The sequence below is a fragment of the Alosa alosa genome, chromosome 7 (genome assembly GCF_017589495.1).
Source record: "Alosa alosa isolate M-15738 ecotype Scorff River chromosome 7, AALO_Geno_1.1, whole genome shotgun sequence".
Classification (NCBI taxonomy): domain Eukaryota; kingdom Metazoa; phylum Chordata; class Actinopteri; order Clupeiformes; family Clupeidae; genus Alosa; species Alosa alosa.
In genome coordinates this window covers 9799378-9822005 of record NC_063195.1, presented here as the reverse complement: position 1 = coordinate 9822005, position 22628 = coordinate 9799378, and the positions used below count along the sequence as shown (strand labels likewise).

Genomic DNA, 22628 nt, shown 5'->3' with positions numbered 1-22628 from the left:
ATAGACGAGCACACTATATCTTGTGTAGTCTATGTTGCAGTGGTCTGTTGTTAATTTCTACTTCTTTCTAACTGTCTTTTTTAAGAGCTCACATTACTGCACTGCAGCTTGTTTATAAATCACTAAATGGAACTGCACCAAAAAACCTGTCAGATATCTACAACAGGTATTTTATTTCACTTCAGATGGGCAAGGATTATGGGCTATGGACTAATCAGTCATTGTGTTTTTCAGGGAACTTGGCATCTGGCAAGTGTCCAGCCAAGGCCTCAGGACCTGTCATTTGTTGATCTCACATGCCCCCTTGAGGTCCTCAGAGTTATTGCAGGGGGTCCACCAAATCATCTGATTCCAAACGTTGTTTTTCTCACTAAAAATTAAAAAAATAAATACAATAAAATGTCATAAAATACACATGAACATAACTTGTAATAAGAAAATATGAATAGCTTGGGTTTTCTGCCCGCCGGGGAGCAAGCAGGGATGCCAATAATTGTGAGCAATGTGTTTTAGTTAAAACTATTCATTTCTTTATGAGATTTTCCTTTTTCTCAAAAAAAAAAATCACCTTCAAGGTTGGATTTTTCCTATTTTTTTTCATTGTGAGATTACAATAAATCACCAACAGATTGTTTTTATACCGGCTTTTAGTCAACTTTAGCAGAGGAGCCAATAACTCTGGAGGGTACTGTATCTGTACATGTTGTTCATATTGTTCATAGCCTACATCATACTGTATATCTATTCTGTTCTTATAAGGTTACTGTATTTTATATTTACACATATTTATATTTAATTTATATTACAGACCATACCACTTTATTAACTGTACACTACTGTCTACACTGCACTATTATGTCTTACTGTTTACTGCACCACCTGTCTATAGCCTACTGTATCTATCACATTCAACTTTTTTTTAAAAAAGTGATGCAAATTCAACATACAGAAAACTCATAAGGACATACCAAAACTAATTAGGCCTACATAATACACTAGAATGGGGTTGCAAAGAAAAGACAGATACGGAAGTCGTTTGTGAAGCAATATAATATCTATGGAAGAAAAGAGAAGCATAATACAATTCACATTAACACAAGGTTGGACACACTTAAGCTTAACATTTTGGAGTGAAGAAAAAATGCTAAGATTAATTTAGAAAACATAGAAAGGAGGGTTTCCTATTCCTCCATTTACTACAGTGAATATGATGTTTACCCATAAGAATCACAATGTTAATTAATTCATACAAGGAAGTGTTGACATTTTCCGTATAAAAAGTAGGCTATATCAGAAGACATAAAATGTGGAAGGTCATTGAACTTAAAGAGATACCCAATTATTGACATTAGTCCATTTTGCTCTTCTGGTTAGACGCAAACGGTATTTCCTTGTCTCTGTAGGCCTACGTAGTACTCTTCAATGACAAAAAGTTGAATATTAGCATATCTGATCAAATGTAATTACCGCCTCGTGGCACAGAAATCAACATGCAAGGGCAAACAAAACAGAAACTTTAAAAACAACTTTTAAATGCGAAAGTCTGTGTAGGCTTACCACTGTTTAAAAAAGCACTGGTTGTGAGACGTCTGAGTGAAAAAGAGCTGCAGGCTAGCCTACTTCAGATAGAGGTAGGCTAACTTTAAAGGAAGGCATCCCACCAGAAGAACCCCGCCGTGAGGAGTGTGGTAGAGAGGAAGATGAGAAGGAGGCAGGGGGAAATGGCGGCAACTGGAGGAAAGGAGCGTAGACGATTGTCTGTTGAGCGTGAGCTACAGGCGGTTGGCAACAACTGGACTGTGAATGGTCAGAGGTCAGGAAATGACGGATCAGGAAGCGAGGATGGGGAGATGGATGTTGGACGCGGGAGTTTGGATGAGTGGAAAGTAATCAATAGGAAACGGAAAACTAAAGATAGAGACGAATCAGATTATAGTGACATTGATAAAGAAATAAAAACGGTGAAAAGGAGTGAAGATGAGTTCAAGGTGTTTATCAAATTGTTACAAGAGGGGACTACTTTTAACGAGTGGAGTCCAATCCAACTAACCAAAAGTCTGCATAAAGACATTGGGGAGGTAAGGAGCGCTAAACAATTGAGGAATGGTTCTTTACTGGTAATATGTAAAAGTGATGAACAACAACAGAAAGCAATAAAGACAAATAAACTAAATGGACAGCGAGTGAAATGTTCAATGGCATATGACAAAAACTTTGTTAGGGGTGTGATCTCTGGGATTCCTCTAAGTGAGTCAGTGGATTCAGTGAAAGAAGGAATACAAAATGTTAAAGTAAGGGAAGCAAAGCGACTTAAAACAAGAAGGAATGGAGTTATATGTGACAGTCTATCAGTACTGTTCACTTTTGACGAAGCTAAACTCCCAGGAAAAGTCTTGATTGGTTACATGAGCTATGATGTCAAGGTTTACATTCCTCCACCACTGCGGTGTTTTAAATGTCAAAGATATGGGCATGTAGCGGCGATATGCAAAGGCAAACAAAGATGTAGCAAATGTAGTGGTGAACATGAATATGGAAAGTGTGAAGAAGGGGCAAAACTAAAATGTTGCAACTGTGGAGGAGAACATAGTGCAGCATATGGAGGTTGTGAGGCTAACAAAAGAATGCAGGAGGTACAGCGAATTAAAAGTAGTCCAAGGGGTTTCCTATGCAGAGGCAACTAAGAAAGTCCCAAGAGGTGTAGGTGTACCGGTAGAAACAATAAAGGATGGGACTAAAGATGTAAAGGAGTGTGTAAAGTGTGATCAACTAAAAGAAGATCGTTGATTGTGAGTAAAAGGTGATTTTGTGCTCTTCATGGCTGAGATAATCAATTGCTCAGCACAGACCACTAGTAGAACTGAAAGAATTAAAATAATTGTAAAGTCAGCTGAAAAATACCTGGATGCAAAGGGAATGCCTTGGGAAAGAGTAAGAGATATTCTTAATGATGAAACACAACAATCACAGTCATGGAGTGGGCCTGTATAATGGTTTTAATTATACTTCAGTGGAATGCTAGGAGTTTAATTGCAAACGGCCAAGAATTCAAAAAAATATGTTGAAAATTTACAAGAGAAACCTAATATTATTTGTATACAAGAAACCTGGCTAGTGCCTAGGTTGGATTTTTTGTAATAAAGGGGTATGACTCTATAAGAAGGGATAGGGAAATAGGTAAAGGAGGAGGAGTTGTAATTTTTATACAAAGGGGACTTCAGTATAGAGAGGTAAAGAGGGGGGAATGACTTGGAATACATTGCTACAGAAGTATGGACAAATGAAGATAATGTGACAATTATAAACTTTTATAACCCATGTAGACAAGTGGAGATAAGGCAACTGGAGGATATTTGGAAGGATTTGACAGGAAGAATTATCTGGTGTGGGGATTTTAATGCACATAGTACATTATGGGGAGAGAGGGATGATGGGAATGGAAATGTAGTGAAGAATTTATGGAAGAGAAAGAGTTAGTATGTTTGAATGATGGATCTGGGACTAGAATAGATGTGGCAAAGGGGTACAGAGTCAGCAATAGATCTAACTATTGTCACAAAACCATTGCAGATAGATGTGACTGGGAGGTAGTTAGGGAAAGCACAGTAGGAAGTGATCAATATCCTATTAGAATTCAGATAGGAGTGGAATTAAGAAATGAACATGACATAAGAGAAGATAGATGGATTTTAGGAAAAGCAGATTGGGGTAAGTATAGAGAGGTAAGTGATGAATTGTTACTATCTATTGATAAAAATCAGGATATTGAGAAATTGTGTAATGAAATTGGCAGTGGAATAATTGTTGCAGCAGGAGTATCAATCCCAAAAACTAAGCCTAAGACGTTAACTAAAATAGTGCCATGGTGGTCTACAGAATGTAAGGAAGCAATTAAAGGTAGAAATAGAGCGTTTAAAGAGTTAAAAAGAACACATGATTTTCAGAATTTAGTTCAATATAAAAGATCTCAGGCAATAGTTAGGAAAACAATAAGACAAGCTAAAAAACATCATTGGAAAAAGTTCTGTGACTCTATTGGTCGACCTACTCCAGTGGAGAGAGTTTGGAATATGATTAAAAAAATGAAAGGGAATGGAAGGGAATATGGATACCCAGTGTTGGTTGAGGGGCAAAGAACGATCACCAATAATAAGGAAAAAGCAGAGGTTATGGCTAAAACATTAGCCAAGGTGCACAGCTCAGGGAATTTAAAAAAAAAAAAAAAAAGAGGTAGAGAAGTTACAATTGAAAAATATCGCAATGTGTTTGACATTGAGGATAGCGAAAAGAAGGGTATTGGATGTGTTATTTACGAAATCTGAACTCAATAAGGCATTAAGTAAATTAGGTAAGTCATCTCCAGGGATGGATAAAATCTGCTATTCCATGTTGGAGAACTTAAGTGATAAGGGGAAGGACGTTTTGTTAAGTCTATATAATAAAGTATGGATAGATGGCTGTATTCCTAGAACATGGAAGGAGTCTATAATTATTCCTATTAGGAAACCTGGGAAAGATCCTAAAATAGCAATTAACTATAGACCTATTGCATTAACATCCCAGATGGGAAAAACTATGGAAAGGATGATTAATGACAGGCTTACATATTGGGTTGAAACGAAAGGATTAATGAGTCATTATCAAAGTGGATTCAGGAAAGGTAGAGGCACCATGGATCCCATTGTATGCCTTGAAGATACAATAAGGAAGGCTCAAGTGAACAAAGAAAATGTAGTGGCAGTGTTTTTGACATTGAGAAGGCATATGATATGTTGTGGAAAGAAGGTATACTGATAAAGGTTAAAATATTGGGAATAAAGGGACGGATGTTCCAATGGATTAAAGGGTTTTGTCTAATAGAACAATTCAAATTAAAATAAATGGAGAATTAAGTGAGCAATACAGTGTGGAAAATGGTGTCCCACAAGGAAGTATTGTTAGTCCACTATTATTTTCAATAATGATTGATGATATTTTTAAAGACATACAAAATTCAGTTGGGGTGGCATTGTTTGCAGATGATGGAGCAATGTGGAAAAAAAGGAAGAAATATAGATTTTGTGGTGGGTAAGATGCAACAGGCAGTGAACAGAGTCCAAGAATGGGCCCTTCAATGGGGGTTTAGGATCTCAATAGATAAAACAAAGACTTTATTCTTCTCTAGGAAAGAAAATAAATGAAGATGTTAAAATCAAATTATCTGGGGCAGATTTAGAAAAGTGGAATTCTTCAAATATTTAGGAATGTGGTTTGACAAACGATTAACTTGGACAATGCATATACAAAAAATATTGAGAAATGCAAGAAAGTGTTGAATGTGATGAGGTGTCTGCGTGGAGTTGAATGGGGAGCAAGTAGACCTGCTTTAAAAGCCATTTATACAGGGCTGATGAGATCTGTATTTGACTATGGGTGTGTAGTGTATGGGTCTGCTGCTAAAACATCACTTAAGAAACTAGATGTAATTCAGAACCAAGGTTTGAAGCTATGCTGTGGGGCAATTAAGACCACGCCAGTGGCAGCAGTCCAGGTAGAGATGGGAGAGATGCCTCTCTATCTTAGAAGAGACCAGCTGTCTCTTGTGTATTGGACAAATCTAAGGGGTCATAGTGAAAAACACATGAGTCAATCAGTCTTATGGCAGTGTCAAGAGAGAGAGAGTTACCTTATTAAAAGTTTTGGTTGGACAATAAAACAAAAGGTAATAAATATGGGAATCAGTGCTCTTGAAATAAGCCCTACAGTGGCATATCCTGTTGTTCCTCCTTGGCTGATGTCAGAGGTTCCAGTAGACTTGGGCTTATTAGAGGAAAAGAAGGATGTTGAAGTGGATCATTACAGGGTCCAGAGTTACATTCGAGCAAATATAAAGAAGCAGTCATTTTATATACTGATGCATCTAAGCAGACTGATAAGAAAATGGGAGTTGCTTATGTTATCCCTCAATTAAACATTGAATCTGGAAAGAGAATCAATGATGATTTAGCTGTATACACAGCAGAAATTATAGGAATATGGATGGCCTTATTGTGGGTAGAGAGCAATAGACCTAAGCAAGCTGTGATTAAGCGTCAGACTCTAGCTCAGCTTTAATAAGCCTTAAACGTTGTCACTCTGAGTCTAGACAGGACATAGTATATGAAGTAATGCAATTAGCCAGCAATCTGCTTAAGTCTGGTATTAGTACTACATTTATATGGGTACCAGCTCATATAGGTGTAGGAGGTAATGAATTAGCAGATAAATGTGCAAAGAAAGCAGCAGGGAAGTCTGATATAGAGTTGAATATTAAATACAGCAAAGCTGAAGTCAAAAAGTATAATCAAAGCTAAAATAAATGAAAAATGGCAATTTGTATGGGATAACGAACAGTCTGGAAGACACCTGCATAGTATTCAAGGAAAGGTGGGGAGGAGCAGGAATACATGCAGAAGCAAGCAAGAAGAAGATGTGGTGTCCAGAATGAGGCTAGGACATACAGGATTAAACAGAACATTAGTTACCATGAAAAGCATGTTGATGGAATGTGTGAATATTGTAATAGTCAAGAGACCATAGAGCATGTAATTATGTTTTGTCCTGAGTACCATCAAGCCAGACAAAGATTTATCTCACAACTTGGTGAAATCCAGATGACATTAAATTTGAATGATATACTGCAAAGAGAATCAGGTGAAATTTGTTTTTCCTTTTTTGTTTTCTTTTTTGAAGGTAACTGGGTTATTTAAAAGAATTTAGGAAAGTGTAGGATGACCATTTGATCCACACTCCAGTCCAGATGGTGGCGGTAATGCACCAAAAAGCTGGTTGCCAACCGCCATATAAAAAAGAAGAAGAAGAAGAACCCCGCCTTTTTTCACTTGCGACGGCAGGCTAGTGTTTACAAACAATCTCTGGGCCATTGCTTTCTTTCTCCTTCCCGTGTAGCCTTAGGAAGGACTGTAAAGGAAACGTTTTGGAAATCAACCATTTCGACGTATTTTAAGGTGAGTTGCACTATGTGTTATATAAAGACAAATGTTAGTCGAGCCTGACAAAATTGAAACAAGGAAGGAATCATGACGGAGAAGTAGGCTAGGCCAAGGCTATGTCGCAGTTTCAAATGAAGCCACGGTAGGTAATCTAAACAACAGGTGCCTTTCGTAATTACAATGCAATATCTTTCGTAGGCCTACTACAATGCAGATGAGGCTAATCTGAGTTATTATCTTGTAATAACTACTGCAGTCATATTTGACGTTATTCCGATCTAGCAGCAATTTATTAGTATGGGCATTGGCACTTTTGCTTTCATATTATTATTAGCCTATTATTATCATCATTAGGCTATTGTTATTATTGCTGTTATTATTATTATTATTGTGGTAGGCATATGGGCCCATGATGTGTTTGTGTTTCCTAATATAAGAGCGGGAATTAATTTATGTGGTTATGCAATGTTGGCCTAATGCCAGGGCAGCTTGACAGTTTAACCAAAGATTGTTAAGGCGGAGCAAGATACTTCGTCGTAGTTCATGTCTATGGGCGCGAAATGGGGATCGAATCCTGTCTGCATAAAGAGGCGTGTCGATGACGTATTGACGAGCGTACGTTGCAACCGGCCAACAGCAGCTGCATAAATAACCGGCGCACACCTGATATAAGGTTGATTTTCTCCAGACTGGAATGCTCAAAAATGCTAAAAATGTACCTGAAATGTTCAGAAGGGTTTGTGGATCATGAAAACGTGCCCGAAATTCACATTCCTAACTCTATAGAACCAAGACCTTAGCATATGTGGTGAAATTCTGAGCTATGCCCATAGACTTCAATGGAGCAGTCGCTGCCTCTGCTCTGCATAAAGGGGGATTTTGGTTTTGAATTGGACTCTACTAACAACAACAAAAAAACTGTACCAATGAGTTGGAGGGGTGATTACACCTTGTTATCCATGGGCGCCACCTGTAGGTTAGGAGACAAAGACTTTATTATAGTAAAACGTGATCTAATGTGTTTTAAGTTTTGTGCATCTTGATTTTGTCTCTTTCCATATCTCAATATTGAACAAATCCTCCAGATCTCTTTTGTGCTACAAGTTAGTTATCATATTTCTTGTGATGAAAATATATATGGATCATTCTATAATTCAGGGTACATTTCCTGTCTCCATGATACAGATTTAGTTATTAATTTAAAAAAATCTTTATGAAATCAATTTTGAATAATTATGCTAATAAAAACACACTTTCACCAATAGCATCACTTTATAATTTAGACCCAATTTATCCACAAAATATTAAATAAATTAGGCCTACTTCTACTCCCCATATGTTTGACTGTCTCCGACTACAGTGTCATGCATTCAACTCGACTAAGCATGATATATTTTTTGGAGATTAATTTACTAACTGTTATAGCATCAGTTATATGCAATGTCTTTTTTCTGTATTATGCAAAATTTAAGTAAAAAAATATGTAATTTTGGTCCGTCTCAAAGTTCTTGTCAACTCTGTTATAAAACTGCTTAAAATCTACACAGGCTTAGAATATGAAGCATGATGCCTACACAGAGAGATGTCAATTCCTCTGACAGTAAACTTTGGAAAGGCAGTGAGATATGTTAAGCTTCTTCTCTCATTAATTTTACAAAATGTTGAGGATACACCAACAGTAGATTAATTATCCGTCAACTCTGTTATTGCGTTATTGGAGTGAAACTCTCACTCAATTAAAAAAAAAACAATAATATGATTAAAAGCCATTCAATTCTGTTTTTATACATGCAGTAACTAGTTTGATGTTAGGATGTGGAGCTAAGCCACAAAATGATGGTAATGTCAACTCTGTTATTGTCAACTCTGTTAATTCTGTGTTAATTTTGCTTATTACACGGCTCTTCAGAGTGCTGCAGAAAGTTCCATTCCAGTCTGTTTGCTTGCAATGGAATTTCATTGAAAGGGAAAGTAAGCTAGCAAGACGTTGCCACGCAACACCTGAAACTGTCAAGTTCTATCTGTGTGGCGAACTATTTATTTTGTCAGCGGAAGACACAAAATGGTAGCAAAATCATTTTTAAAGACCCATTGTGTTAGGTTTCATTTCTCGTTTTGGCAAGTACACATGACAATATGTATTGATTATTGGTGACCACATGTGGTGGTTTTACCTACATCACCTAATGAATCTTAAAATGGGAATTCCATATTGTCCATGCAAATTTACAATGATGATTTGCTGATCTCATCTTCTGATTCCGGTATTTCCCAATAATATGGTGTTGTGAGGAATTTTCATAGCAACTTCTGTTTTAGTTGTGATATGTCTTTTAAAGCAAGAACACTTCAATGTGAATAAAGCACAGTAGACAATATACACTGAGACAGTGGCTGAAGCAACACAAAGCAAGTCCGCTATATGGTTACTCGGATCAGAAGAGACTGAAATAACTGGAACAAAGTTACCCTCCAAGAAGCAGGTTTCATGTGTGTTGTAATATCAATATAAATTTAATTTCACTTAAAGAACATTAATTACTTAAAGAACATTACTCATGTGTCATGACGCTTTACAGAGTGTTAAACATTTAAGGAGAGCCCATGAGTAACAGGGGCGAGGAAAAACTCCCTAGAATTGAAGATACTGTACATATAGGAAGAAACCTCGAGCAGATCCACGACTCAAGGGCCAGACCCAAGGGTATCACATAAAACATTGAAAAAAAAACTTCATGAAAGTGCAACAGCGGTGATAAAAGAAGTCTTGGTATTCTAGGACAAGGTTAGGATTCCTGTTCGTCCCCAACATCATGCCATAAAACAACTGGAAACACTTCAGGACAAATGGCAGAAGCCAAGAAAAATGCCAAGAGAACTTCCAAGACTCAGCAGTCCGAGGCCTTTGTAGACCAGTTAGGAGACCTGTTTGATATTGCATTTCAGGATGCACTGATTCATCTCAAGAATCCATAAGATAGAGACTTTCCTCTGGCCCAGAGTGAAAATGGACGTCTCAGGTGTACAACTGTACAATATGATGATACTATACTATAGTAGAGTTCAACATTCTGTCATTACGTCATACAAGCATGACAAGTGATTTTGGTTTGTTTGTTTGTTTCTTTCTTTCTTTCTTTCTATGATTTTGATGTTGTATGTTGTTTACCACACTACCACAGTGCCTGTGTTATTAAACATTATTGTGCATTTTATTTATTTTTTTTGTGTTCTTAAATGGTACAATTTCTGCAAAAATTAGCGATTCCGGAAATATTCAAGGGCCTTGAGCGACCTCTAGATATTGTGGGAACAATTAAAATGTTTGCACAGTGTGTTTTTATTGATATCCTAACACATTTAGAGGGTGAGAGTTAAACATTTCCAATTTTTTTTTTTTACCCCATATAAGGACCACCCTGTATGTTAGGAGACAAAGACTTTATCACAGTAAAACAAACTGATCTAAAGTGTTTTAAGTTTTGTGCATCTCTTTTTATATCTGAATATTTAACAAAACCATTTAAACATGTTGCAAATATAGCCTATTGCATCAATCCGTAGTGTATTCTATTACTAGGCTATTTGCTTTGTCTTCATTTATTTATTCATTCATTCATCTCTCCCATCCTTTGCAGCACCCAATGATGTATCATTGTAGAGGAGGTTTTTAGCTTCATTTCTGCGTCACAATCATCACGGTGGTCATTAGCCAATCAAGCTTGTGCATGAGTAATGATGTCAACCATAGCAACGGAGCTCTTATCTTAAGAGTTGTTACTTTTCCATAAGAGTAGGTCTGAAAGGCCTTGTGAATAGGTTTTAAGAGAAAACTCCTAGCTAAAAACTTTTAGTGCAATTTAGGAGTACTTCTAGCAGTAAGATAAAATGCTTTGTGAATACAGCCCCTGTTCTATAACTTACTAAATCAATTTTTTTCGTTTTTTTTTTTCTTTTCTTTTTTAATTTATTTTATTTAATTCATTTATTACTTTTTTAATTCCATTGGTCAATTGATGCTTTTACTTAACGCTTGTTATTCTAGGAGTACTGAGTGCTGAGACATCATAGACCAGAGAGCATAAGGGCAAATACAACACGTTTTCACAATAGCTTCTACCCAGCAGCCACCAGACTGCTGGCTAAGGACATTGTACAGTATCTGGTTTAAAATACCCTGTCCCACCTCAGACGCGGACTTGACACACTGGGACACATGCGGTTACGCACACACGCACACACTCACTCACACACCTACTTCATCTTGCTGTGTAATCCCTAGGGGGACAAGCTGGCACTAGTGCACTTTGTATTTATTAATTTTATTAATTTTATTGCTTTTTAGTAGTGTATTTTTAATTGAGTGAATGAAAATGAGTGTCTTTTTATACATGACTGTGTGATCTGCACAAGCATTCCAATGCGCCTGTACATTGTACCTGAGCAAATGGCAAAAATAAATACTTGACTTGACTTGACTCCTAACTCGCACTAAAAGTTTAACATGTTAACATGAAAACCACCAGCTGGCTAATGCATTAAAAGCATATTTTTTGCATATTTTCAGAATGTTTCATCCATCATGAGCCAGCTCAGACAGAGCAAAAAGGAAGGCCCTCATCCGCACGTGCCAAATCCCGAATCCTCCCAGTCTGTGCCTTCAAAGAGCGATGCTTCTGCTGAACCACAGTGCATTCCCAGGTGAAAATGATGTTGCTGCTATGTCGCTTATTGATAATGTCATCAAATTGATTATACAGCTGGTATAGAATAGCTACCAGTACCGTCATTGATATTTGGACTAACCACCAAAAAACACCAGAGAGTGAACTCACCAAAATTGTATTCTAATGTTTGGGGGACAGGTGTATGTAGGGCTGTGTACAAAGACCTTATTTTACTCACAGAATGGAGAGCTAGCAGATTGTGAGGAGATATTTTCCTGAATGTGGTAAAAGTGAATAAATCAATGTCAGAAATCGCTGACTACTTTTAAACCAGATTATATGGAAATTATTCTGGACAAGTTACAGCATTTGTTACAGGAAGTCTACACTGCACATTCTTGTGAATATTAACATCAAAACATCAGAATGTCATTCAGAGTTCTAGAGAACTAGTAGACCTTTTTCTCTGGTATTTCCAGCTCAAAGAAAAACAGACCGGTGTCTCCTGCAACCAGCAATGTTTCTATGAAGAGTGAGGGCTCCATCTTTGAGCCTCCCAACTTCAGCGCTGATTTAAAGTGAGTGAAAAGTGCATAAGTGTGTGTGTGTGTGTGTGTGTGTGTTTGTGTCAGAGGCGATTGTTCTAAGACTACAGGGGAAGCTCAGCCTCCTAAAATATCACGGTAAAAATTGCATAAAATAATACTGTATTATATTAGCCTACTACTCCAAATAGATATTGCTAAAAAAGTGTTCAACTTCATGGCTAGTTTGTTCAGTAGGCTAATAAGGTTTTGCCGGCCATCTATCGTGATTTCGCACACCTAATACATTGCTATGACGACAGAATCCATCAAAAACCTCATAGACACTCGGGCTTCACTGGACTTTCAATGGGGCAGTGGGATGGCACGGATGCTGAACTTTTGTATGATGATTGGAGGAACCGTCATAGTGGCTGGACTCTTTGATTGACAGCATATGTCACGATCGGAGAGGAAGTGTTTCAAGTGCGTTAACGTTAAGCATTGGCAGGTGAAGTCGAGACAGGGCAAGTTGCAGCTCAAATTCTCATGTGAGCAATACAGTCGGTTTCTATTTCTCTTTGTACATATCCTACTGTAAATAAAACCGTAATGTGGAGTTATGAGTTTGTGACTTGCTTTTGTTTCAGTAAGTGTATTAGCTTAAGTTGTAGCCAGATACTCACTATATACTCGCTATATAACTGTGTAGCCTGGCTACATTATGCTATTGTTTACAAGCAAATTTTAAAAGCCATTTGATAGTCTTGAGTACCAGGGGAGATTGAAAATAAAACAGCAAGGCAGATGAACGTACGGAATAGTCACAGAGAAATAACTGTGTGTGTGTGTGTGTGTGTGTGTGTGTGTGTGTGTGTGCGCATGCGTGAATGAGTGACTGTTATTCAACTTTATGTGAATTTGAACAGTCTTTGCATCTGTCGGCCCCATAGAGTTAATCTGCAGTATGTGCCTATGTATTTTGTTCTTGTATTTACAGATCGGTGTCTACTGTGACCAGCCATGTGCTTATGAAGAGTAAGGGCTCCATCTTTGAGCCTCCCAACTTCAGCAATGACCCACCTTGTGTAAAGTGAGTGAAAAAAGGAATGCAGACACTCATAAAAAAGTCTGTTTGTGTATCTGTTTGTATTGTAGGATAGAACTAAAAAAAAACTCCCGCAGAGGTCAAAATCTACTGGCTGAAACATTTGTTATAACATACAGTAGGTCTTCTGCAATGGATCTAAGATGTTTTTGCTGTTGTATAAGCTGATTGAGAAAAGGATTGAGATGTTTTACACAGCTGTAATAAACTGTTTTTGCTTGTATGAAAAACTGGCAAAACCTGCAGCTTGAGGTTGAAAGACAGGCGTGCTAGCAGTGATTCTAAAGTGTTTGGGTGTTCACTTTGTAAGATCAATAGTTGCCTGTTTATTTGTCTTTTGTATTTGCAGCCCAGAGGAAGACAGCCCTGTAACCAGCCATGTTTCTATGAAGAGGGAGGGTTCCATCTTTGAGCCTCCAAACTTCAGTGGTGATCTAAAGTAAGTGAGAAGTGCATAAGAGTGTGTGTGTGTGTGTGTGAAGTGAATTAATGACTGTTATTAATCTTCATGTGAATTTGAGCAGTCTTTACATCTGTCGGCCCCATGGAATTAAACTATTTGCCTGTGTATTTTTCTCTTGTATTTGCAGCCCAGAGAGAGACAGATCAGTGTCTCCTGTAACCAGCCCTGTGTTTGTAAAGAGTGAAGGGTCCATCTTTGAGCCTCCCAACTTCAGCGGTGATCGAAAGTGAGTGAAACGTGCATAAGTGCGTGTGTGTGAATGAGTGAATAAAATAATTGGCAACACTTTGAACGCATCAAATTCATTTTAATCTACAAATTATTCATACTTTCACCCCTCCTACTCCAAACATTGTCTTGTTGTTTTAATTATTATTACAACAAACTATTTGTGTTTGACATTTCCAGGCCACAGAAGAAACACAGAGCAAAGTCTCCTGTCTCCAGCCATGAGTTCAGTCCAAAGCGATTTCGGTTGGAAGCTCCTGAGTTGCCCAGGGACTCAAGTGACTCTAGGTGAGGCTTAGTTTACAGTAGAATAGACTTTAGTCTGCACTTTATAGTTGAATAGACATCAATCCACCTTTTCATCTTGGTCTTCATATGTCTTTCTTCTCAAATATCTTCTCCCTATTAAGTACAATGGCAACTTTTAAATTATGTTGTTAATAGCTCACATTGGTGTAAAGTGTGATTAATTGATGAGTACTGATTTCAGTTGCTACACTACAAAAATCTACCAAGTCTTATTCATCTTATATTAAGATAAAAAGTCTAGTTATTGTTTTTGTATAAAGAGACTAAGTAAGATAATTTTTACTTGCTTACAAGAGTTTGACTTATTTTCAGACATCTGTTTGTTGTGCTTGTTTTAGGTGTTGTTTAAAAGGTTTTAAATATGTAATATTTTCCCTTCAGTGATGGTTGTGCCCACTGCAGTTATCACAGGTTGACCTCATTCTCATAGCTTTCTGTTTCCTTTCCTCTTCTGTAGACACCAGCTAACTGATCAGACTTCACTGACTGTGAGCAAAGCAATGGGTAAGATCAGCAGTCCAACGTAAAGTATGTTTATGAAAACAGTTGGCTGAACTTAATTTAATAAAAGGACAAACAGTCTTGAGCTTCTGTTATTAACAAATGGTCCTCTAAGGGAGAACACAAGACATTAATCAATGGAAGATCCACTTTTGGTGACATCACCGACCTGAACCAGTCTTCAATCACTGATCTCTTTATGGGGGAATTTTTGCATGCCTTATGATAAGACCGTGTCTGTTGAAATATTTGTCCTCTTACAACATTCTAAAGTGATCGATTGGCCAGAATCAGGAGTCATTGAGGAAAGGGTTAACATCTTGTGTTCTCATTCATAACCATTAATTCTCTTTCAGTCGAGATTATTTGACATTATCCAATGGGAACACCTATACCACATCCAAGTAATTCACCAACGCATAGTCAAACAAGGCGAGCAATCATAGACCATACATAGACATGCGTAGTATTGATAATATCTCCTAGCCGAGTACCCCCCTGCATTCCTGCTGTGGCATCATCATGCTGAGTTTGAGGAGGTGGAGCGTGCATTCTCCACGCTGTGCATCGTTGTGTGCATATGCGCTCACATGCGTTAAAGCATCTGTGAGATGTAACTGCGGAGCTGCAGCATCTCAGTGTGGCGATGTCCTGTCCTGTCCTCTGTTTTAGGGGAGTCATGATGTAGGACAGAACGGGAGGACAGATGGTTAGTTGAGGTGGTTCTAGAGTCGGGAAGTTGGACAGCATCTCAGTGTGGCGATGTCCTGTCCTGTCCTCTGTTTTAGGGGACACTGGAGCATCAAGAAGGAGAAGACAGTGTCGGGGAGGTTGGAGAGGTTCAGCTGTAGGTGTACAGCCCTGAGCCTGGCTGAGTAGGCCACGCAATGAGGTCAGCTCAGTGAGGTCCTTGGCGTTGAGAACCTTCTCAGAGAGTCTTAGATGGGGTGACGATGCTAGCTGCTTCCGGCTCAGAGTCAGAGGCAAAGAAGTACATCGTCACCGAGATTGAAGAGGTCAGGACATCCGATGGGGGATTGGATTGGGCTGGTTCTGGTCAAAGTTGTCACAATTGGTTAACATTGAGTTAACACGACACGATTACAAATAATACATTTATTGTTAAATGTTATGCCATGAATTTGTCTCCACCCATCAGATGATGACATCCTGAAGGAAGTTTCAGTAAACAACAAGGACAATCTCAAGAGGTGGTTAGAAAACATACGGGAATGTGTGTTGACTCCAGCCACCCAGACACCTCACAAGAGTATTTACATAGACCTCTATGTCACAGAGGGAGAGAGTGAAGGTTTGAATCAGGAACATGAGGTTTTGCAGGTAGAGTCAGCATCCAGAGCTCCAGGCTTTGAAGAGTCATCAATCGACTGCAAAGACATCTTCAATCCTTTACACGGACAGAAGGGACCCATCCGAACTGTGCTTACGAAAGGTGTGGCTTGCATAGGAAAGACAGTCTTTGTTCAGAAGTTCATTATTGACTGGGCAGATGGGAAAGCCAATGAAGACCTAGACTTTGTGTTTTTTCTTCCTTTCCGATGGCTGAATAGGATCAAAGACTCTCAGTACAGTCTCCACCAACTCCTGCTGAAATTCCACCCTGAGCTAGAAAAGCTGAAGGACAATTCTAAACTCAAAGACTGTCAGATTTTATTCATTTGTTTTGCTTTGCACGAGAGCAGTTTCCCATTGAATTTCCAGGAAAACCGGATGCTCTCTGATGTATCAGAGGTAGCCACAGTGGACACACTTATAACAAGCCTTATTCAGGGCTCTCTGCTCCCATCTGCCCACCTCTGGATAACATCACGGCCAGTTGCAAGTGATCAAATTCCTCCCAAGTACATCAGCAGAGTAACAGAAGTACAGGGTTTCAGTGACACAAAGAAGGAAGAGTATTTCAGACAGAGAATCAGAGATGAGGGTAAAGTCAAAAGAATCCTTGCCCACGTTAAGTCATCAAGAAGCCTCAGCATCATGTGTCGCCTGCCTGTTTTCTGTTGGATTGCAGCCACTGTTCTTCAGCAGATGCTGGAAGAGGGGACCAGTGAGAGACCCCCAACAACTCTGACTGAGATGTTTGTGCAGTTTTTGCTGATCCAGACTACCAGAAGCAAGCAAATATATCAAGCTAGGAACAGCCAAGAAAGCCAAAATGCATTGGAATCACAAAAAGATGTCATAATGAAGTTGTCTCACTTTGCCTTCAGGCATCTTTTGAAGGGAAACTATATGTTTTCAGAGGAGGAGGTAAAGGAATGTGGCCTTGATGTAAATGATGTCCTGGTGCGCTCTGGACTCTGCACTGATGTCCTCAAAGGAGAATCTTTAAGTTTTGGGAAAATGTACACTTTTGTGCATGTGACCGTCCAGGAGTGTCTTGCTGCCCTGTATGTGTTTGCATGTTATATCAACAAGACTGAGGAGGGGCTGAAACATTTTCTCCAAAGTAAATCCAAGATCTCACTGAAAGATATGTCACTAGATGAGCTACTCAAGGGTGCAGTGAACAGAGCCTTAGAGAGCAAGAGTGGGCACCTTGATCTGTTTGTGCGCTTTCTACACGGCATCTCCCTGGATTCCAATCAAAAGCTCTTAAAAGGCCTTCTTCTGACACGCACAGAACACAACCCTGAAAGTGTCAAGAAAACTATTCGAAATCTGAAGGAGTTGAAGAGACCAAACATCTCCCCAAATCGATGGATCAACCTCCTCCATTGTCTGGTGGAAATGAATGATTCGTCTGTGCATAAAGAGGTCCAATCTTATTTAAAATCAGAGAGAGGTGCTGTACAAAAGCTCAAACTTGCTCACTGCTCGGCTTTGGCCAACGTGCTGCTGATGGCAAAAGATCCTCTGGATGAGTTGGATTTGAAGAAATACAAGGCATCAGATGAGGGTCGGAGAAGACTGATTCCAGCTGTGCAGTGTTGCAAAAAGGCTCTGTAAGTTCATAATCATATCACATACCATGCAGGACTGTTATTTGGGTCCCAATATGTATTGGGCAGTAGATTGCTGTTAATGTAGGGCAGCCGTGGCCTACTGGTTAGCACTTCGGACTTGTAACCGGAGGGTTGCCAGTTTGGAACCCCAACCAGTAGGAACGGCTGAAGTGCCCTTGAGCAAGGCACCTAACCCCTCACTGCTCCCCGAGCGCCGCTGTAGCAGGCAGCTCACTGCATCAGGATTAGTGTGTGCTTCACCTCACTGTGTGTTCACTGTGTGCTGAGTGTGTTTCACTAATTCACGGATTGGGATAAATGCAGAGACCAAATTTCTCTCACGGGATCAAAAGAGTTTATATACTTATGCTTATGTATGTAACATAAAAGTAGAATGATCCAAATTGGATGGGATTTCAGTGCAACATTCCTAGTTAAAGTAGTCTGTAATATTAGTATCTTGGCTAATAACAGACTAATTCTCAATTGAGATGTTGTTCTGGACCCTTCTTTTTTTCTGTTTCCATGGGCAGTCACCCACAGGTAAATTGAAACTAAACTTTTATTGAATCCTGATAGAAGTAAAGCATAGCCTACACATCTTAGTTGTCAACAACATTATCACTCTCATGTGCTTGACAGGCTGTCTGGCTGTAAACTCACAGAGAAGTGTTGTGAGGTGGTGGCCTCAGCTCTTGAGTCTGCCCACTCCCACCTGAGAGAGCTGGACCTGAGTCACAATAACCTGCAGAAGTCTGAGGAGATACTCTTCAGAGGGCTCCAGAGTCAACACTGCAAACTGGAGTCACTGAGGTCTGTGTGTTCTCATGGGTTGCTATTGTAAATTACTTATGCAAGAAGGCAACTAGCAGCCTCTGGCCTGCTGAGCTGTTTCGCCCCTTCACATCGCTGCTTGCAGCTATTTCAGGGTGTTGAAGGGAAATATATCTCTGTCTATTTCTGTATATCTATTTTGTTTCTCTTAAAATATGCTCCTGTCTTTTCAGTCTTGCCAAATGTAATCTGACAGTGGCCTCCTATAAATCCTTGGCTTCAGTCCTGCAAGCAGCACACTCCCCCCTGAGAGAGCTGGATCTGAGTAAAAATCCCTTGGAAGACTCTGGAGTTGAACACCTCTCCTCTGGGCTAAGAAGTCCAAACTGCCGTCTACAGACACTGAGGTAATGAAATGGACAATTAATATACTGATCTTAATACTTCAGAAGCACAAAGATGTGGGTAATTATGGCATGTGCACTGAAATTGATCCTATGGGATATGATGTGTTACACTGATGTGATAGTGTAAGATGTTGATGTGATTTGATGATGTGATGGTATGACATGGATGATGTGATACAATACTATTCAATACAATGTGCCATGTCCTGACAGTGATTACATACTGCGGCCTAATCACAACTATGTTCTACCCACATCACTCTCACTTGGGCCACACTTCTTCAATAAATTACACTAATTACAGAAATATACATGATATGTCATGACATTACGATACAATATGATACATTATGCTGTCCTGATAATGTAATCTCATGAAGGTCAATGTATGAGGATGTCATGTATTGCATATGATATATCATAAAATAAAATGGCATACAGTATATTACTGTATTTTATATCATGCTGTGTATCCCTCTGCAGGTTGGTAGCCTGTGGCATCACAAGGAAAGGCTGTGAGCTTCTGGCTTCTGCCTTGAGTGGAAACCCAGCCTCCAACCTGAGAGAGCTAAACATCAGTGAGAATAAACTAGGAGAGGCAGAAGTCAAGCTGCTCTCACAGATAAAGAAGATCCAAACTCTGTGCTGAGGACAGTCATGTAAGGCAATAAATCATCGTTCTTGTGAGATACACATGCTCTGTTTTTTTGTGTAAGTTGTATATATAATAGACAAACATGAAATAATCACCATGAGGATGATGTCAGATGTAAGCGTAGATGAAGTATACATCTTGGTCATACTCTGGAGATGTGTCTGTGGAGAGTTGTGTCTAAATCTAGGTGATGTTGTGGTCTTTGGGGATGTAGCTGTATTTTATGTATTTACTGTACAGTATTCTGTGTGTCTGGGTGCTATGTGTGCAATCAGTGTGTTGTTACCTTGTCTGCAGATACACCTGAGCTCACCATTTTTCACGTTGCAATATCAAGCTGTTATTCACTTCATGTGTGTCTGCTAGCAACTCAGTGCAGCTGGCAGCCTCTTCATTTTGTTAGGAGAGTTTAGTTCCAGTCAGGTTTCAGAATGGGTTTGAACAGAATAAGCTCCTACAGCACCTATGCTGAGCTCTCACCTTGTCCTGCTGATGTCCTGCTTGAGCTCACCGGCCATGGATCCTTCTGCTTGGGCTGGCCCATAGATAGAAGATTTATGGTGTGGTTGTGTAGCAATGGGTATCTTTCAGGAGTAGAGCCCGATTCCAGTACCCAGTTCCGGTTGATTTCAATTCTGCCTTTTAATAGTGCTTGCAGATCAGCGTAGAGCAGACTATTTGAAATAATTTCTAGGCTTTGTTTTGGAGTCTACAAACAGGTGATAAACTAATAATAATGATAATATTATGAATCATAATACTCATAATCATAATAACTAATTATCTTGTCATTGTTTTCAATGATAAAGGGGCTATTGTGTTTTATAAAATGATAGGCATAACCAAATAGTTTTTTTTTAAACAATTCCTGAATTAATTTGATTCTATGATACTCTGATATTTTATGCTCTCATGTGTTTAAAGTTTGAGTTTTCCATTTTTGAGGTAGAAATTAACATATTATGTAAATACTACAATGGAAAATATAGTCTTCCTATATAGTCTATCCTCTGCCCATGAGTACATACTGGCATCAGCCATAATCTCAGCTACTCAAGTAGCTCTTTGCCAGGCCAGTGGTCAACAGTGGTCTGACTCCACCCCTTACATCACATACAAAATCATTTATGAAATCACTTACAGCACTCTGCACATGCATCACATTCAAAATCACTTACAGCACTCTGTATCTATCTTCTGTCATGACTTTTTTTTTTAAGTTTTTGAGTTTTTTTCCATACTTCCATGTGCTGATATGTTGTTATATGTTGTATATATTTATGTTGTTGTTTTTACAATTACGTCTAGTAATAGGCTACACTCCTCTTTTTCATGTCATTCTATCTATGATTATATATATTTTAAGAACATTAAATATTTTCAGTGTACAACTAGGCTGTATCTACATTTGTACATGTTTTCAATATATTCTTGACATTGGTGAAATAAACATTTGAACATTGTATCATTGTGTGTTGTGAATTTGTCTTTTATGATTTTCATATCAGGCTATATGTATTGTAAGTTATTTATATAATGTAAGTTATTTATATAATGACTTCTCTCGGGAGAATGTCACAATGTTAAATAGCTGATCTCACTTGTATTGTCTTTATGTCCTTTAACAGTAGGCCTATAGACAATTTACAAAAGAGAGCTGTACAATGTTCTGATTCTTTTGATGGACGGAGTGCAGATAGGAGAGATTATGATCATGGGGAAAGGGTCAAAGGTCAAAGTCCTCTCAGTTCGAGCCACAGATATTAGAAAAGCTAGATACCACATTGGGCTCGATTTCTATTAGGTGCCATACGTAAATGTGTCCGCCATATTGCTGGGGGCAACACCTTACTATCTATGGACAACACTTGCTGGCAATCAGAGTCACGTGTTTATAATCATGGGGAAGGGTTGGGATCGAAGGTCAAAGTCCTCTCAGTTCCAGATACTGACATGAGCTTCTTCCTGCTCCTGTTACGCTGAAACTAAATGGTCAGAGCAGAAGGTAAACAAACAAGGTGGGTGCTTGTTTTCTATTCACACAGCCAAGGTTAAAAACCACAGAAAGTCAGAGAAGTTAGGGATTTAACATACTGTAACTCTTCAAAATATGCAATCTTCTATACAATATTCAGGGCAAACAAACAAATAATTGAAAATGCAGAGACACACCTATGTAAACTCGTATGGCTTGAATGCATTAGCATAATAGAGGAAGATTTGACTCACTGACTTAAAACACAAATCTTCTGCAAACAGGATATGCAGAAAAGTGTTACTATAAGACTCAACAACTTAAAGGAAACAGGGTGTTTCAGAGATTTCAGGTGGCCTGTACAGTCTCACATGAAATAAACATTGAAAAGGAGAAGGAATGCTCTGTGCTCAGATATCCCAACCTTTGGATATTTACTGAAGTTAGCATGTGAACCAGCCATGTTTAATCAACATGTTTAGTCTCCATGCTGATTTTCCCCAGGTTGTTGTGCTGAAATAGGACCGTGTGATAAGCACACAGAGGTGTGTGAAATCTGACTGTAAAGACCGAAGCAATGCTGCCATCTACAGGCCACAGGTAAGCACAACAGGCTCCTCTACAAGAAACAATGGTTTATTCACTACAATCAATCTTCAAACATTTGTAGGCAATTTATGTAATAAATTGATACAGTTTGTTGACTTTTATTAAATTTGATTCAAAGAAACAGTACACACAAAATGAGCAATCTGGCAGTATAATTGCTCACAGTTACTCCAGTGTTTTCCATGCCACTGTACAGTATAAGCACTTTGGTCTACTTGAGCTTACAAAAGATCACACATTTCATCTTCTGTTGTTGAATATGTGCTTCTGCATTACCTACATCTACAGTACATACTACATATTTTATTTAGATATCTTTATATATTATATATTTTCAGGATAATCAATTTCATTCTGTTTTCTTAGTAGAAGGGACGCCAGCCCACACAGTTCTGATAAGAATTCGAGTTTGTCTACGCCAGGCCAGATTTCTAAAAGATGTGTGGCTAGAACACCATATTACTTGACTTC

At 38.7% G+C, this 22628-nt stretch overlaps 1 protein-coding gene and 1 long non-coding RNA gene across 3 annotated transcripts; one reads left to right on the top strand and one right to left on the bottom strand.

The window, feature by feature from the left end:
* Positions 1 to 149: 149 nt before the first annotated feature.
* LOC125297651 lies at positions 150 to 1914 on the bottom strand. Of its 2 annotated transcripts, XR_007194090.1 has the most exons (3): positions 1558 to 1895; positions 1336 to 1417; positions 150 to 370 (listed from the first exon to the last, which is right to left on the bottom strand). It is a non-coding gene; the product is annotated as an uncharacterized LOC125297651 (long non-coding RNA). The 2 variants fall into 2 exon arrangements; XR_007194091.1 differs by lacking the exon at positions 1336 to 1417 and having other exon boundaries at positions 1558 to 1914.
* A 4929-nt stretch (positions 1915 to 6843) lies between these two features.
* Positions 6844 to 20695, top strand: LOC125297536 (NLR family CARD domain-containing protein 3-like). The gene is made up of 12 exons (XM_048247931.1): positions 6844 to 6986; positions 11539 to 11672; positions 12118 to 12216; positions 13163 to 13255; positions 13620 to 13709; positions 13861 to 13959; positions 14142 to 14249; positions 14728 to 14774; positions 15931 to 17737; positions 18380 to 18550; positions 18745 to 18918; positions 19402 to 20695. Exons 2-12 carry the CDS (start codon positions 11554 to 11556, stop codon positions 19565 to 19567), a joined length of 2973 nt encoding a protein of 990 aa, XP_048103888.1. The 5' UTR covers positions 6844 to 6986; positions 11539 to 11553; the 3' UTR covers positions 19568 to 20695.
* Positions 20696 to 22628: the final 1933 nt, after the last annotated feature.

Excerpts from the sequence above, each read along its gene's own strand:
- LOC125297536 (XM_048247931.1), top strand. The coding sequence starts at position 11,554 with ATGAGCCAGCTCAGACAGAGCAAAAAGGAAGGCCCTCATCCGCACGTG. Across the intron at positions 18,551-18,744 it reads TGCAAACTGGAGTCACTGAG|TCTTGCCAAATGTAATCTGA; the intron begins GTCTGTGTGTTC and ends CTGTCTTTTCAG. Across the intron at positions 18,919-19,401 it reads TGCCGTCTACAGACACTGAG|GTTGGTAGCCTGTGGCATCA; the intron begins GTAATGAAATGG and ends ATCCCTCTGCAG.